Source organism: Muscardinus avellanarius (assembly GCF_963383645.1).
Source record: "Muscardinus avellanarius genome assembly, chromosome: 3".
In the NCBI taxonomy this organism is placed as follows: Eukaryota; Metazoa; Chordata; class Mammalia; order Rodentia; family Gliridae; genus Muscardinus; species Muscardinus avellanarius.
The window spans coordinates 34,012,045-34,029,424 of NC_137788.1; the positions used below are offsets into that span (position 1 = coordinate 34,012,045).

Genomic DNA, 17,380 nt, shown 5'->3' on the forward strand with positions numbered 1-17,380 from the left:
TCCCAACCCCTTAAAAAAGTCCTCCCCCACCCCCAGCCAGGCATGGTGGCACATGTTTATAATCCCAGTACTTACGAGGCTGAGACAGGAAGATCATAGGTTTGCAGCCAGGCCTCAGCCTTAGTGAGGCCCTCAGCAACTTAGAATCTTTTTTCAAATAAAGAATTAATAAAAAAGGTCTGGGAGTGTAGCTCCGGGGTAGAATGCCCAAGTTCAATCCCCAGTGCCACACACACACACGCACACACACACACACACACACAAAAAAAAAAAAAAACCCACAACAAAACAAAACAAACCTCTTCCCTTTTGAAACAGGCCCTCACTAAATTGCTGAGGGTCTCACTAAATTGCTGAAGCAGGCCTTGAACCTGCATTCTTCCTGTCTCAGCCTCTCAAGTACTAAGATTACAGGCGTTTGCCATCATGTCTTGCTAAAGGAAATATAAACAAAATAAGTAGCCTAAATGAGAGAGGGAAGTTAGTTGGGTCAGTTGCGATAATACTCAAAGGGGGTTGAGAACTCTTCAGGCCAGGAGAAGGTGTCTTGTCCACCCCTGAGCAGCAATGGTGATATGATGCCATCTTGCAAGTATATGCAGCTCAGTGTTTTTTAGTTCTTTTAACATGAATTTTCCCCTTTGTATGTTGTAAACAGTAGCCCTAAGAAATGGAGTGATTTACCCACCATCATGAACATAGCCAGAGTAAGAGCCCCTAGATCTGTTACATTTTTAAAATTTGTTTTGCCTTGTACTTTACTGCCCCCCACTGTTCAAGGCTGAGGTGCCACTGACCTGCCTAGAGACATAGAGGATAAAAGAAGAGTGGTGAAGCATGGAAAGAGAAAGGGAGAAGTGAGAGAGGGCCACTTACGTGACCAGATAGTGCCATTAGCGTCTTTATGATTGCCACAGGGACGTTGGGAGCAGGTGGATAAATATGGTTTGGACCAAGGATTTGATTCAGTGATCCAAGCTGAGACTATTCTTCTCTCTGAATAGTTTCAGCATACATACAGCTTAAAACTGTAAAAAGTGAGGGTGAACAAGCTATACTAAGAACAAAATTTTTGAAGTTTTACATTGCTAACTCCACTATTTATTGTGGCTTTAAGCAAGTAATTTAAGGTACGCAGTCTTTAACCTTATGTATAAAATTGGAATGATATTGATAAATTAATCATGTAGCTAAGTGAAGACCAATTAAAAGTAATTTATGAAATGAGTAATTTATATATTCTAAGGCTCTAGGTTAGCATTTTGAAGTATTCTTCAAAATCATACTTCTCCTGGACCCCCAAACACAGAGTATTGCCAGGACCTGAGCAAGAGGTTATGTGTACATATCAGAAGGGACCTAGAAAGCAAAATGCCTTTTTGTTCTACAATTCAGTTAGTTAGGCTACAGAACTTATTTCTGTCTTCAGCTTATATCAGAATTCCCTTGCAGTTTCGGGGCCTGAAAAACCAGTTACTCTTCATTCTTGCTGCAGGAATTTATTTGCTCTCATTAGACTGGGGGGACAAGAGATTAAGATTTATTTCTGTGGGGCAGAGGGGCCAGACTCAGCTTACTGTGTGTGTGTGTTTTACTGGAGATCAATTGAACCCAGGGGCATTCTACTTTTGAGCTACACCCCCAGTTTTATTTTTTTCTTTCTGAAACAGGGTCTCACTAAGCTGTAGATGCCTTCACTAAGTTGCGGAGGCTGGCAGTGAACTTGCAGGCCTCCTATTTCAGCCTTCCAAGTCCTGGAATTACAAGCATGTGCCAATAACACATGCTTGAGACAGACAGCAAATGTTGAACTTGACCTTAGAGTTGGGGAAAGTAGCCTATATCATTCATGTTTGCAGTGAGGGCTATGTAATATCTGCCAGTAAGTGTGACCAGGTGGTACCCAGCTATGGAAGGGTTTAAAACTTCAGTAATAAGGTTTCTGGCAGCAGGCTTAGTGCTTTCTTGCACTAAGTACAAGCCTTAGATTAGCTTAATTAAAGACTTTGGAACCCTCTTTTCTATACAATTACCCTACTTTCTCTTGTATTCATTCATGTATTCACATCCTAAATAAGTTAAGTGTGTGGGGCTTTCCCACCAGACCACAGCCCTCTGACATCCATCTTCAGTGTTTATTGCTGTAGGAATGGCTTAGTGGAGTGACTGGCTGAAGGCCTCCACTGTACAAATACAGGTCTTCTAATTTCCAGAGTAGTGTTATTTTTTTCTTTTTGAAATTGTCAGTTTGAGGTGGGTTTTATTATGGAGAACTTAAGACTTGAAATGCTTTTAGCCATTTTGATTGAAAAATAGCATATGTCTTAGGGTCCATCTGTATAGACAGAAGAACTAAGTTGTTGGATGAAATTGTTTCAGATGTCTCAGTCCTCAAATTTAGTTTTCACTTGTCTTTATAGTTTGAAAGAATATCTAAACCAGCAAGCACAAATTGGCTTAAATCCCACCCCTTGCTTCCTTATCCATCTGTTTATTCATATTAACATTCTTCATCATCTTTCATTCACCATTTTAAATACAACACCCTGACAATTTTAGCTGATTCAAATGAAGAAATCCAGGACTGATAGCTTCAGTGAATTCCAGAGCAGTATTGGAATGTAAAATTCTTATGACAGTAACAAAGACTGATCAAAATTCAAGTCAAGCCAGGCATGGTGTCTTAAACCTGTAAATCCTAGTACTTGGGAAGCTGTTACAGAAGTATCACAGGTTCAAAGCCATCATGTGTTAACTTTGTGAAATAAAATAAAAAGGGCTGGAGGGGACTGTGGTTCAGTGGCAGACTACTCCTGGGTTCAACCCCCCCCCCATATTGAAGTAAGAAGGGGATAAAGAAGGTGGGTGCTTTGAACATAGGGAGATATTTGTTGATATATATGTTAAGTTGAGGGCATAGGAATGGTTGGTGACCCTCATATCCCAAAAGGCCTAAAGGCTTACAGCCGTGCAAGTTGGATTGAGGACTGTTAGGAGGAAATGATGGTCCAATGGATTGTTTCTCAGTCAATACTGGGCTAAAATTTTTTTGTTTGAATTTTATAGTGAGAATATTGTTTTTAGGTAAAACTTGTAGCCCAGAATGGGTTAACTCTAGTGCTTTTTTTATTTGATACTAGGGATTGAACTCAGGGTCATTCTATTTCTGAGCCACACCTCCAGCCTCATTTTTTATTTTTATTGAAACAATCTTATTAAACTGATGAGAGTTTCACTACTTGCTGAGGCTGCCCTTGAACCTGTGATCCTTCTTTCTTAGCCTCCAAAGTACTGGGATTATAAGTGTCCACTATCATGCCCAGCGTCTAGTACTTTAAGAGGATACAATATTGGTCAATAATTGGGCTTTATTTTAAGGGAGCTTCCTGTGGTCTTTTTTCTACAGAAAAAAGTTAAGCTCTAATAGTTAAGATGTTAGAGTTGTGTGTGTGTGTGTGTGTGTGTGTGTGTGTGTGTGTGTGTGTGGTATTGGGGATGGAACCCAGGGGCATTTTACCTTCAAACCACACACCCCCAACCCTATTTTTTTTTTCTTTATTTTGAAACAGGGTCTCACTGAGTTGCAAAGGGCCTCACTTAGTAGTAGCTGAGGCTGTCTGAGAACCATGATCCTCCTGTCTCAGCCTCCCAAATGCTGGGATTACAAGGGTGTGCAACCACGCCTGACTAAGATGTTAGAGTTTTGATATTATCTGCCAGCTACATCTGTTTGGTCTTACCTCACATAACTGTATTATAGGCTTAGGCATATTATAAAGAACTTTGGTGTAGAGAATGAGGTACATGCCAGGGAATAGAGAGCTAAAGCCTAATGGTATTGGAAACCAGACTAAATATTGTAGTAAAGCCTTAACTTTCTTTGTATTTTTATGAAGCTAATTTTTATTTTTATTTATTTATTTTTTTGGTTGGGGGTACTGGGGATTGAACCCAGGGTTATTCAGTCTTTGAGCTATACTTCCAGTCCTTTTATTTTGAAACAGGATCTTGCTAAGTTGCTGAGGCTGGTGTGGATCCTGTGTCTTCCTGTCTCAGCCTCCCACATGTTTAGATTACAGTGTGTACCACCATGCCCAGCTATTAATTTTTCAAGTGGTGCTGGGAATCAAACCAGAGGTTTGGTAATTTTGATATATGAGGTTGGTAATTTTGATGTATCTTTTACATGCCCGATATATCACTAAGGGAAGATTTGGTGAGCATGGTCAAGAGCAAGAGCTTGAAAGATTGCAGGAGATTCTTAAAAGAGGAGCGCTCTGCTTTGGGGCTGTTTTAAAACCTGCTTAGTTTTTTTTTTTTTTATTTCTTAAGAAAAATGAAGAGTACCTGATAATGACTGATAACTAGATTACATACTCTCAAGTGATCTGTTGAATCATCTTTCTCCATGATTTTCTTCTTGTCTTTTCACTAGTGGGTGGCCAGACAGGTATTTAATCTCCTCTTTCTCCTTAACCCATTGTCATTCATTTTTCAAATTTTGCCCCTCTATCCTGGTTACCTTTCTGAAAAGGTTCTGACTTTCAAGATTTATACTTGGGAATGGCACACATTCCATGTTTACAGCCTATTACTTTACTTGGCAACTTCCAGGACTTTCTTGGTGTGTGTGTGTGTGTGTGTGTGTGTGTGTGTGTGTGTGTGTGTATCATTCCTTTATCTTAAATATACTTCAGGTCAGTTTCAGGTGGATTTCTGATTGTAGTCCTTGCTTTAAAGGCTCAGAGAGAGCCTCATTTATTCTGAGCGTCCTGTAACCATTTCCGTTATTTGTTCAGGCAATCCCAGTAAGTCTCTTTCCGGGTCGAGCTTGCCAAGCTGCCTGTCTTCCCAGAGAGCCATGCCTGGTGACTCTTTTGCCCTTTACTGAGAAGTGCATCAGGACCCCGAGATTAATCATACTCGGGAGCTTGTACACCAAGAAGGGACATAGATAAGACATAAATGTAAATAATGATAATACAGGTAATGTATAAGGGCAGAAGGAGAGCAGTGGATCCAGGTTCTGAAGGTTCATTGGAGTTACCACTTCCAGATGAGGGTTTGAAAGAAAACTCTGTGCTAGGTGTAGTGGCACATGCTTGTAACCTCAGTATATGGGAGGCTAAGATAGGATTGCAGGTTTGCAGCTAGCCTCAGCAACTTAGGAAGCCCTCTGCAACTTAGACTCTGTTTCAAAATAAAGAATAAAATAGAGCTGAGAGTATAGCTTGGAGGTGGAATGCCCCTGGATTCCATCCCTGGTGTGTGTGTGTGTTACACACACACACACACACACACACACACACAGAGAGAGAGAGAAAACTTTGTAGAGATGGCAGTGAAGTTGACTATTGGAGAAACCATGTTTTTGTGGTAGACTTTGATTCTTCCTTTGTAGCTTTGGAAAGCAAACTTTTTTTTTTTAATTTTTTTTTGGGGGGGTGGGCACTGGGCATTGAACCCAGGAGTATTCTACCTGAGTTACACCTTAGCACTATGGTATTTTTATTTTTAAATGGGATCTCACTAATTTGCAGAGGGGCCAAAGTTTCTAAAGCTGACCAAGAACATGCAATCTTCCTATCTCCACCTCCCAAGTACTGGGATTAAAGCATGCACTACCACACCCAGCTAGCAAACTGTTTTATTTTTTTGTTTTTCTGTTTTTGGTGGTACTGGGGTTCCTGGAAGCCCTTCTACCTCCAGGCTACACTCCCAGACCTATTTTATACTTTTTATTTGGAAACAGGGTCTCTTAAGCCAGCGTGGGTGGGTGACTTCGAACCTGTGTGATCCTCTTCTCTCTGCCTCCCAAGCGCGGGGATTTTTTTTAAAAGCAGTTAAATTAATAGTTACTGGGAATTGATATTATTTCTAGTAACAGTTATTCAGTACTTCAGCATGTCCTTAACTCTACAGGCAATCTTATTCAAGTATTTATAAAGTAATTAGTGAACATGAATAATATATTGAATATTAATAATGAATTAAATCTGGGAAATTCTATATTGCATTTTTCAAAAGTGATCTTCACTAATGTGGCTTGGTTAAAAAACAGTTTTGTTTAAGTTTATATAATAGCTTCATCCGATGATAGAGATGGCAACTGTCTAAATCTTGGAATAAATCTCATTTTATTTTTTGTGGGCTGAGCCCAGCCCTATCTTATTTTTAGTTTTTGAAACAGGGTCTCACTAGGTTGCTGGAAGTCTCACTACTTAATGAGGCTGTCCTGGAGTCTGTGATCCTTCTGTCCCGGCTCCCAAGTACTGGGGTTACCGGTGTGTGCTTTTAAATGTGTGTCTTTTCTCATTACCCAGCTGACCTAGCATGCTTTCTTTGGTCCATAGATGTTATAAATCAGGTACTTTTATAGCAAAATCAGTGCTGTTGCAATTAATGTATTAGTCACTCAAATAAGAGGTAATGATTAAGCTGGGTATGGTGGCGCACACTTGTTATCCCAGCATTTGGGAGGCTGAGACAGGAGAATCGTGGTTAATGGACAGCTTCAGCTACTTAGTGAGGTCTTCTGCAACTCAGTGAGACCTTGTTTCAAAATAAAGAATAAAAAAAAAATAGGGCTGGAGGTGTAGCTCTAGCTCAGAGATAGAATGCCCCTGAGTTCCATTCCCAGTACTGGGGTGGGGGGGCAAGATGTAATGATTAAGGTTGCTTTTAGTTTGTTGGGGTATTTAGCCAGCAAAATTATTTTGTGTTTACAACTAAACTTTATTATTTCAATATTAAATCATGCCTCAGTGAGTAAATACTGAGAACATGAGTTTTTCAAACATTGCTTGAAATTAATATCATTTTTTTTTGTGTGTGTGTGGTACTGGGGTGGAACCCAGGGGCCTTTCTACCTCCAGGCTATACTCCCAGACCTATTTTATATTTTATTTGGAAACAGGGTCTCACTAAGTTGCTGAGAGCCTCACTCAGTCGCTGACCGTGGCTTTGAACCTGTGCGTTCCTTCTGTCTCAGCCTCCCAAGTGCTGGGATTACAAGCGTGCGCCACCCTGCCCTGCCTATCCTTATTATTATCATCACCTTACATTAGGTCTCACTGTGTTGCTCATGCTGCTCTCAAACTTCCATCTTAGCTTTCTGAGCAGCTGGGACTACAGGCACCTCTCAGTGCACCTGACTCAGTCTCATTCTTAAAACTCCATGCAAAGAGTGCATCTGCTTTAGGGAAAGCCTTTGAATGGAAGTGTTTACCTTTTCCAGGAATTCACAGCATTTTATACTGATAAACTGTTACACTCTGCAAAGATGCTAGAAGACATGTTCTGAACCTTTTTGATTCCTCATAGGAGAATTTGGTGTCCCAAATAGGGAGAGTACCTTTTGTCTTTTGAAGCTTGAAATTTATAAGAGGTTACTGGATGGAAAAATCATAAAGGCTGTGACTAAATCCAAAGCTCAGATGAAACTTTGCTTGTAAATTAAACTTAATGTAAAGAATAATAAATACTTAAAACTTTCCAAAGATGGAAAAGACTGCCTTACTGGTAAGCCAATTTTCCAAACTGGAGAGGTAGACACTCTAACTTAATCTGGATGGCCACTTAAGGTAGAGTTGTGGGGGTAGAGCAGAGATTAAAGAGAAATTGTGCATCCCAAGTAGCAGGATGGGCCTGGATATCTCCTAGTGTCTATTTTTGGCCCTAGACTCTTCTTATGCAATAAAATATCAAGGACATGCTGTGAGGTGCACGCCTGTAAGCCTAGTACTTGGTTGGCTGACACAGGAGGATCACAGGTTTGAGGCCACATGCAGTGATTTAGCAAGACCCTGTTTAAAAAAAAAATAGGGCTGGGGGTATAGCTCAGAGTAGAGTGGCCCTGAGTTTAATATAAAGTAGCCTGCACTCACATCCTATGTATATATGACATAATTATTGACTTGTACTTTTTTGTGTATGTTTATAATACTGGGGATTAAGGGATTCTACCTTTGAGCTACACCCCCAGCCCTATTTTTCATTATTTATATTGAAACAGGGACTCATTATGTTGCAGAGGGCCTCACTAAGTAGATGAGGCTGGCTGCAAAACTTTACTCAGTATATCATCACCCACTAATGTCTTTATACCAGAGTAAAATCTGCTTTGAAGACTGTACTCTTATTTTCCTTCCATTTCTTTTCTTTCATCAATTTCTTTAGAACAGAACAAAAGGGGAGGGGAGGCAATCAGACAATCCCAGCAAACATTTAAGAGTGAATCAAACATTCTTGCAGGCTAAATAAACCTAGATTTATCAGCCCACCATGTATCTGCATGGAGCCTGGAAAGTTGTATATTTGGTCATGTGACACCTGGTTTGAGGGGCTTTTCTTTCAGCCCCTCAGAATTAGTTCTGAATGACTGACTAAGTTTTCTGCCAGCATTGTCACTGGCATGTTAAACCTTTTCAAATAGTTCTCTGGAAGAGAATTTCTTAAGAGATCACAACTTTTTCATTCTTTGTGTTTAAACTATTTCTTGCATTTAACTCTTTGCCAGATAAGCTTTTAAGCCATCTGGAGGTTTTTAAAAGTTTTGTGGCGTTAGAGATTGAACCCAAGGGCAGTATTACCTCCGAACTCCACCTTGAGTCCTTTTTGTTTTTGAAACAGGGTCTCACTAGGTTGCTGAGAGCCCTCCCTTCCTCTCTCCTTCCCTTCCCTTCCCTTCCCTTCCCTTCCCTTCCCTTCCCTTCCCTTCCCTTCCCTTCCCTTCCCTTCCCTTTCCCTCCCTCCCTCCTTCCCACTCTAAGGATGGAACCCAGGGGCATTTGACCTCCGAGCTACACCCTCTGCCCTATTTTTTATTCTTTATTTTGAAACAGGGTCTCACTGAGTTGCAGAGGGCCTCACTAAGTAGCTGAGGCTGTCCGCAAACTGCGATCCTCCGGTCTCAGCCTCCTGAATGCTGGGATTACAAGCATGCGCCACCACTTCCAGCCTCTTGCTACCTTTCTGAAGCTGTCCTTGAACCTGTGATCCTCCTGTCTTGGCCTTCCAAGGACTGGGGTTATAGGCGTGTACCACCACACTTGGCTCTTAATGTGAGGATTCATAGTCATCTTTTCTCCTCCATCACAAAGCACTTGACCAAATATGGGTTTGGACCCTCTGCTCTCTGTCCTAATTTTAATTGGCCATTGCTTCAACTATATCAAAGCTTATAATTGTTGATTTGCTGTTTGCCTTTGTCACAAAACAAGAATCAGATTAGGAAAGAATTGGGAAATATGTAGTTTCAGTTCAGACTTCATGTTACCCTTTCAGTTAGTGCCCTGCTGTTTTGCACTTTTTTTGTCTTTTGGGACAGATTTGGCTGTGGTTAGAGGTAATAATAATTGATTGCTCTAGAGAAGTGGGGCCACAGTGTCTAAAACAAAAGAAGAAACTTGGCCCTTGTTTTTATTTTAAGGTTTTGTGCTTACATTCCTGCTCAGTATTAATCACTGGGAGCTTTTAATATATTTGCTGTAGTTTATGGCTTTTAAAGTATGAAGAGACATGGAGAACTTGAAAAGGCTTTGAAAGAAATGTCATTGAAAATTATAGACTAGACTAGGGCAACAGTGTTTTCCCCGTCCCCACAAGAAGTTATAGATTGTGATTCATATTAGGATTTTAAGTTTGGCTATCTAGCAACTTTTCATTTGCTACTTGATTATATAACATAAGTCGAAGGGAAAACTTTCTTCCAAATGTTCTTGCTAAGATTTAACTCTGTACCAGAAATGTCTTTAACACAAATATATTTCTCACCAAACTGAAAAATTAAATGGCTTAGTAAAAATATCCACAAAGAAAGATAAATGACTAATACAGACAGCAAACCTTTGTTTTTTTTTTTCTTTTTCTTTCCTGGCTTTGCTATTTCTAATGTGTTTCATGTCTGTGTGTGTTTTCAGTTATCGAAATGTCCACAGAAGGAGGGTTTGGTGGTACCGGCAGCAGTGACGCCCAGCAAAGCCTCCAGTCCTTCTGGCCTCGCGTCATGGAAGAAATCCGGAATTTAACAGTGGTAAGGAAGAATGAAGAACTTCTAAAGATGATTAACAGAAACTTAAGATTAAAACTTTTTAGTTTTAAGCACTTTTATAAAGGCATAGTAAATTTCTGACCTGTGTATGGAAAAATGAAAATACAGCTTATGTGAGATGGCTACAAGGGTTTCCTTTATATCTTAGTGGCTTTCCTTAGGTACATGGGTATGTAGTAGATACTTTGACTTGGAGATAAGCTACAGTGAGGCATATCTTTTGGGAGAAAAGTGTATATATATTTTTTCAATATATATCTACTTTATCTTGAAGTAGCTATATCTTATTTTTTAGGCCTAACACAATGGTCCTGCCATATTTCTGGAACTGTTGTGGTCCAGGCACTCTTTCAAGGTATTAAAAGATTAGAGTTTCTCAACAGCGGTATTATTGACATTTTGGGCTATGTAATTATTTGTTGTTGTGAGGGCTAATCTGTGTATTGTAGAATATTTAGCAGCATCCTAGCCTCTACTTACTAGATGCATTAACACCCTTCCCCATTTGTGAAAAACAGAAATGTCTCCAGACATTGGAAAATGTCTTTTTGGGCTATCATTTTGCACTAGTATTATTCCGTTGAGAGCCACTGACTTAGAAGAATCAAATACAATCCTGGCCCAATCTTGTAATTACAACCAGAGTCATTTAGTTAGGAAGTATTTTTAAATACTTAACTGGGGCATAGTGATGAGTCCCAATGCAGTAAAAGGCAAGGTGTTATGGGAGTAAGGAGTGCGTAGTGTATTTCTTTCAGTCGAGTTAGGGAAGGCATCAAGTAAAGGCCAAATGTTTGTTGGCTCTTGGAATATGAGAGCATTCACCAGATTGAAAGGATGAGAGAGCATATCTTTTTTTTTTTTTTTTTTTTTTTTAGAATTGGGGATGGAACCCCGGGGCATTCTGCCTCCCAGCTATACTCTCAGCCCTATTTTTTTTTTTTTTTTTTTTTTTTTTCCGGGTCTGAGGATGGAACCCAGGGGCATTCTACCTCCGAGCCACACCCCCTGCCCTTTTTTTTTTTTTTTTTTTTTTTTTTTTTTTGGCGGGTTTGGGGATGAACCCAGGGGCATTTGACCTCTGAAATACACCCCCTGCCCTATTTTTTTTTATTCTTTAATTTGAAACCAGGTCTCACTGAGTTACAGAGGGCCTCACTAAGTAGTTGAGGCTGTCTGCGAACCGAGATCCTCTGGTCTCAGCCTCCCGAATGCTGGGGTTACAAGTGTGCGCCACCACGCCCGGTTTGGGAGAATATATCGAGTACATCTTGAGCAGCATGAAGACATGAGTAGGCAGGTTAGCCCAGAGGGGAGGCCTTGTGTTTAGAGAAATGGCAAGATCAGAGTGCTAGGAGTTCCTGTAGGAATAGTTGAGGCTTGGGGGTAGAAGTACAGTGTGTGGTATGATAGTGAGAGCAAAAGGTAAGGCAGATTAGAACTGGAGTCATTTTCTTAATGGAGACTTGTTCCATTTGGTGTCATTTTAGCACATACTGGAGGAGCTCCCTGTGTTGAATGTGTCATTCCTGCCCTGGAGGTATCAGTGTACTGGCAGAGTTGACACTGGATTCCTTCAGGATATGGCGCTCGCGTTGCAATTCCTTAGATTTAGTGGCCAATACTTATTTTGCACTTAGCTGCGGCTGTGCTGAATTCTGTGGATCCAGTAGTGCACCAAGCTGAAAAAATCATTGCACTTTGGAAACATGTGATAAGACAGACTGTAAACAAGTAATGAATGAAATAAACAAGCCAACTTCTCACTGTGATACATGCTGACTGACTTCAGGGATAAAAACTAATTTTATATTTTGAATGTACCCATGATGCTGTTTGTTTACACGAGGGATTTTCAGCAGTTGAATTTGGCTTGGCCTTTCAGTGTTCAGCTTGAATTTCCAGTGAAAAGTCATTGTTGTGCTCCAAAAGCCTCAGGTAGTAGTTATTTGTATTATCTCAGAAAAGAAGAGAGAGAAGACACTGTAAGTAAAAATTGAGATGTTTTGCTCATATTTTGGGACGATAATCCAATGGTTAATTAAACTTACTGGGTTTTGGTGCTGTGTTCAGTGCCACCTCTAGCACCTCCTGGGCTGTGGCTGACTAGGCCAGCATAGCAAGTGTGAGCTCCGGCTTGAGCTCAGAGACATACGTCTAGGTTTAGGCAGATGGCCAGAGGAACTTTGGAGGTTTAAACTTAACTTTTTTGTATTTTGTTGGGCTTTGGGTTTTGTTTGTTATAGGAAAAATGTATAACAAAATCTACACCCCCTTTTTTTTTTTTTTTTTTTTTTGGTACTGGGGATGGAACCCAGGGCCATTCTGCCTCCGAGCTATACCCCAGCCCTATTTTTTATTCTTTATTTTGAAACAAGGTCTCACTGAGTTGCATAGGGCCAAATAGCTGAGGCTGTTCAGGAACCACGATCCTCCTGTCTCAGCCTCCCAAATGCTGGGATTACAAGTGTGCAACACCATGCCCGGCTAGTCATTTTTAAGTATTAGTTTCAGTAGTGTTAAGTATATTTACATTATTTGAAATACATCTCCAAAACTCTTTCATATTGTAAAACTGAAACTTTATACCTATTAACACAGCCCCTGGCAACTACCCTTTCCTCAGCCCCTGGCAAATACCTTTCTGCTTTCTTTTATATGAATCTGACTGTTGTAAATACTTCATGGGAGTGGAATCAAATAATATTTGTCTTTTTGTGACTGGCTTGTTTCACTTAGCATAGTGTCATCAAAGTTCATCCATGTTGTAGCTCATGGCAAGATTTTCTTCCCTCCTTTTTTGTGGTCCTGGGGTTTGAACCACGCTATACCCCCAGCCCTATTTTATTTTTATTTTGAAACAGGGTCTTGCTAGGTTGATTAGAACATCACTACTTTTTTTTTTTTTTTTTTTTTTTGGTGGTACTGGGGTTTCTGGAAGCCCTTCTACCCCCAGGCTACACTCCAAGACCCATTTTATACTTTTTTAAAATTTGGAAACAGGGTCTCTTAAGCTAGTGAAGCTGGCTTCGAACTTGTGCGATCCTCCTGTCTCAGCCTCCCAAGCGCAGGGATTACAAGCGTGAGCCACCACGCCCGGCAAATATCACTACTTGAGGCTGTCCTCGAACCTGTGATCCTCCTATCTCAGCCTCCCAGGTACTGGAATCACAGGCGTGCAGCACCATGGCTGACTTAGAGACTGAATTAATATTCCACTATATGTGTATACCACTCTTTGTTTATCCATTCAGTGGCCACTGGACACTTGGGTTGCTTCCAAGTCTTGGCAATTGTGATTAGTACCGTTATGTACATGGAAGCGCAGGAATCTCCTTGAGATTCTGGACTTTGATTTTTAACTTAATTGGTTAACTAATCAAATTTGATGGCCAAAAAAGCAGATTGTGGTTTTGACCAGATTTTAGTACCTAGACATCTAGTCTGTCAGAGGCTTAAGGAGGGTTGATTATTTTGAGGGATTCAGTTTTGGTTCAGGTTTTGTGGCTGGAGGGAAAGGAGTAAAAAAGGAGTTTTCTTTAATTCTTCTGTTGTTGACTCCTAGACTTCTGCCTAGACATAAATCCAAATTCAGGCAGGTGGCCAGAGAAACTTTGGAGGTATGTGCAGAACAGTCTCTGGCATATAGTGCACAGTAAATACCTGAACGAATCAGACTCCTCTACTTCAGGTTTACTGCCATACAACCTCAGTTACAACTTTTGGTGAAGTGTGATTCAGTAAAGTTGGGGTGATTTTTCCCTTTGAAAGACTCACATTTTCCTCTTCACTTAGGACCCTGTGACTGCAGCACAGCCCCTTGAGCACAGCACTGCTTCTCTGGGCTTCTGCCTGTACAACATGGCCAATTTTTTTTTTTTTACCCCAGTATTGGGGATTGAACCCAGGGGCATTCTACCTCTGAACTATACTCCCAGTCCTGTTTTTTATTCTTTATTTTGAAACAGGGTCTCAATAATTTGTGCAGGACCTCACAAAGTTGCTGAGGCTGGCCACAAACCTGTGATCCTCTTGTCTCAACCTATCAACTACTGGGATTACAAGGATGTGCTACCAAGCCCAGCATGGCCAGACATTTTAGCAGTTAGGCTATGCCTTTCTGAATTCAACAGTACTTAAGAATCAGACTTTTTGTGTAAAAAAACATTATGTTTAAACTATACAAACATAGGTAAAACATAAAAGAATATTTATAAGATATTTGTTTTGGTCTCTTTAAGACTGAGGCACAAAACAGACCATTCCAAAAACAAGTCATTGAAGTTTGCTGGACAATATATTTCGTTATGTATTGGACACTCTGGCCTCAGTCATTTTGGTCTGAATCCTTCAGAAGCAATTCATCTTTCATCTCAGCTTGAGCATCATGTTCCCTCATTCTTAAAAGCTAATTGTCAATAAATCCAGATGTTCAAGCCGGGCGTGGTGGCGCATGCTTGTAATCCCCGCTCTTGGGAGGCTGAGACAGGAGGATCGCACAGGTTCGAAGCCAGCCTCAGCTACTTAGTGAGGCTCTCAGCAACTTAGTGAGACCCTGTTTCCAAATAAAATATAAAAAAAGGTCTGGGAGTACAGCCCGGAGGTAGAAAGCCTCTGGGTTCCACCCCAGTACCACCCCCCCCCCAAAAAAAAATCCAGATGTTCAGCTGGGATTGAAACTGGTTAAAAACCATACCAAAGCTGGGTGTGGTGGCACATGCCTGTAATCCTAGTACTCTGAGGCTGAGACAGGAGGATTTCAAGTTCATGGCCAGCCTGACAACTTAGCAGTGAGACTCTCTGCAACTAAGACCCTGTTGCAAACCAAAACCAAAAACAAACAAAAAACCAAAATGATTATGCACCAGAATGATTGCGTAAAATACTATATAACCCTGCTCAGCAGAGCTCTAGGAATTGTAAGTAACAGATTTCTTCTCATTGAATTTTACCCCTCTGGACCTCTTTGGAAGTTGAGAAAGCCATATTTGTCCTTTGGGGGGTGGGTAGGGTAGTGATGATGCTGAATCTTGAAAAGAAAAATGTAATTCTCTCCTAACATTTTCTGTATTCCATTCAGCCTTCAGTTAGTTGTAAGTTAATACTTAAGTCACTTTCCTTTACTTGACAGTTTCAGCTTTTCATTACTCAGTGCCTCTAGATTGGACCATGACATTTCTGTAATCAAATTCAGTAACTATTTAAAAAAAAAAAAAAAAAACTTGGTGGTGAAGGGGGTGGACTGTTACAAAACAGACCCTATAAGCCGGGCGTGGTGGCGCACGCTTGTAATCCCTGCGCTTGGGAGTCTGAGACAGGAGGACAGTGCAGGTTCGAAGCCAGCCTCAGTTACTTAGTGAGGCTCTCGGCTACTTAGTGAGACCGTGTTTCCAAATAAAATATAAAATAGGCCTGGGAGTATAGCCTGGAGGTAGTAGAAAGCCCCTGGGTTCCATCACCAGCACCACAAAAAAACAGAACAAAAAAACCTAAAACAGACCCTATATTGTATGAACCCTTCCTAGAGAGCAGTGCTTCTCAAACTTTGTGTGAACCAAAGGGGAGAGGAGAGAGCCTGTTTAAAGTAATTCTGATTTAATAGGTTTGAAGTGGAGGCTTGTGATCACATTTCTTTTGTTTCCAGGTGATGCCGTTACTGGACTAAGAATGTCACTTTTGTGTAGCAAGGTTCTAAAGCAGTGTTTTTTTTTTTTTTTTTTTTTTTTTTTTTTTTTTAAACTGGAAATTGAATCCAGGGGCATTCTGCCTCTGAACTATACTCCCAGGCATATGTTATTTATTTATTTATTTATTTATTTTTGTGGTACGGGGGATTGAACCCAAGGGCAGTCTGCCTCTGAGCTATACCTCCAGCTGTATTTTATTTTATTTTTTTGTTTTGCAGTGTCTTGCTAGGTTGATAAGAGCCTCACTATTTGTTGAGGCTGTCCTCGAACCTGTGATCCTCTCGTCTCAGCCTCCCAAGTACTGATATTACAGTTGTGCACCATCATGCCTGGCCATATTTTATTTTTTATTTGGAAATAGGTTCTGAATTGCTAAGGGCCTCACTAAGTTGCTAAGGCAGTCTGTGAACCTGCGATTCTCCTATCCTACTCCCAAATACTAGGATTACGGGTATGCATCACCATGCTCTAGGCTCCTGTTTAATTTTTATTTTGAAACAGGGTATTACAAAGTTGTCGAGGGCCTTGCTAAGTTGCTGAGGCTGGCTCAACCCTGTGGTCCTCTTGCCTCGGCCTCCCAAGTCCTAGGATTACAGGCATGTGCCGCCATGCCTGGCTAAAGCAGTGGTCTTGTCTTTAAACCTCCTGTGAGTCATAGTCACTGGGGAGTTTTCAGAAACCTTAATGCTGAAGCTAGGCTTGTAATCCCAGTACTTGGGGTTTTTAAAAAAGTTGTTTTTATAGTTCTTTGATTGTTAGCAGAAGCAAGAGGGTGTTCTGAAAGATAATCTGCTCTTTCACCTTAAAAGTGGGAGGAAAGTGCATGTTATTCCACATGCATCAGCATTGGCAGCAGTGGGTAAGTGATGGTCATCTCTGTAACATGGCTGCTGATGACATGCTCAGCATCAAACTGAAGCCTGTCTGATAGTGGAGGGGCTCCCGTCCCCATAAGCTTATGGGGAACCCTTTCATGTGACTGAAAAGCTGTCTAGGGTTATAGAAAGCCGGGCTGTTGTGAGCAATATATACTTCAAAGATCCATTTTTCACACATTCCCCCTTGAGATCTCAAGGTTTGGGGATCATGAGAAAGTAGTTTCTCGCAAAAGAAAAGGTTGAGGGTAGGAGGCTTAAAGCAGAGTATTTTATAAATGTCTGCCTCATTTTACCTCTTTACCACGTGGAAATTATATTTTCCTTTGTTGCTTTTGATTGAAAAGTCTCAGAACTTCTAACGTGATATTTTACTCTCAAGTTGGAAAGGAAGTCTTTTTTTATCAGCTTTGGGCTTTGGTTATGTAATCGTGCCACAGTCTTGTGGAAATGATATTAAACAGCTGAGCCAAATGAGAGCACACTTTTAAGAGAGCTAACTCTTGCGGTCATAACATGTGCTGTGTGTATCATCCTGGGAGACTGTCCAAAGAAATGATCATTCCTTACTTTCCCTCTGGCAATTCTGAGTAGCATTATCATCTTGTGTGATGTGCCTGCCACACAGGAAGGAAGACCAGGGTTTGATTTCTGTGATTAAATGGTTTTTTTTTTTTGTTTGTTTGTTTGTTTGTTTTGGTGGTACTGGGCATGGAGCCCAGGGACCTCCTACCTCCGGGCTCCACTCCTAGACCTATTTTTATATT

General features: G+C 40.7%; 1 protein-coding gene across 15 annotated transcripts in view; it reads left to right on the plus strand.

Annotated features, from left to right (window-relative positions):
* NFYC (nuclear transcription factor Y subunit gamma) overlaps positions 1 to 17,380 on the plus strand; it is a gene marked incomplete at both ends in the record, with an annotated part of 64,959 nt that overhangs the window by 17,809 nt on the left and 29,770 nt on the right. For 12 of the 15 annotated variants that reach the window (XM_080690649.1, XM_080690651.1, XM_080690652.1 and 9 more), the window contains one exon: positions 9,929 to 10,033. In XM_080690649.1, coding sequence (XP_080546775.1) covers positions 9,929 to 10,033 — 105 coding nt within the window. Of the gene's footprint in view, positions 1 to 9,920; positions 10,034 to 17,380 lie in introns of those variants that run through there. The other 3 variants (XM_080690650.1, XM_080690642.1, XM_080690654.1) reach the window with 2 other exon arrangements.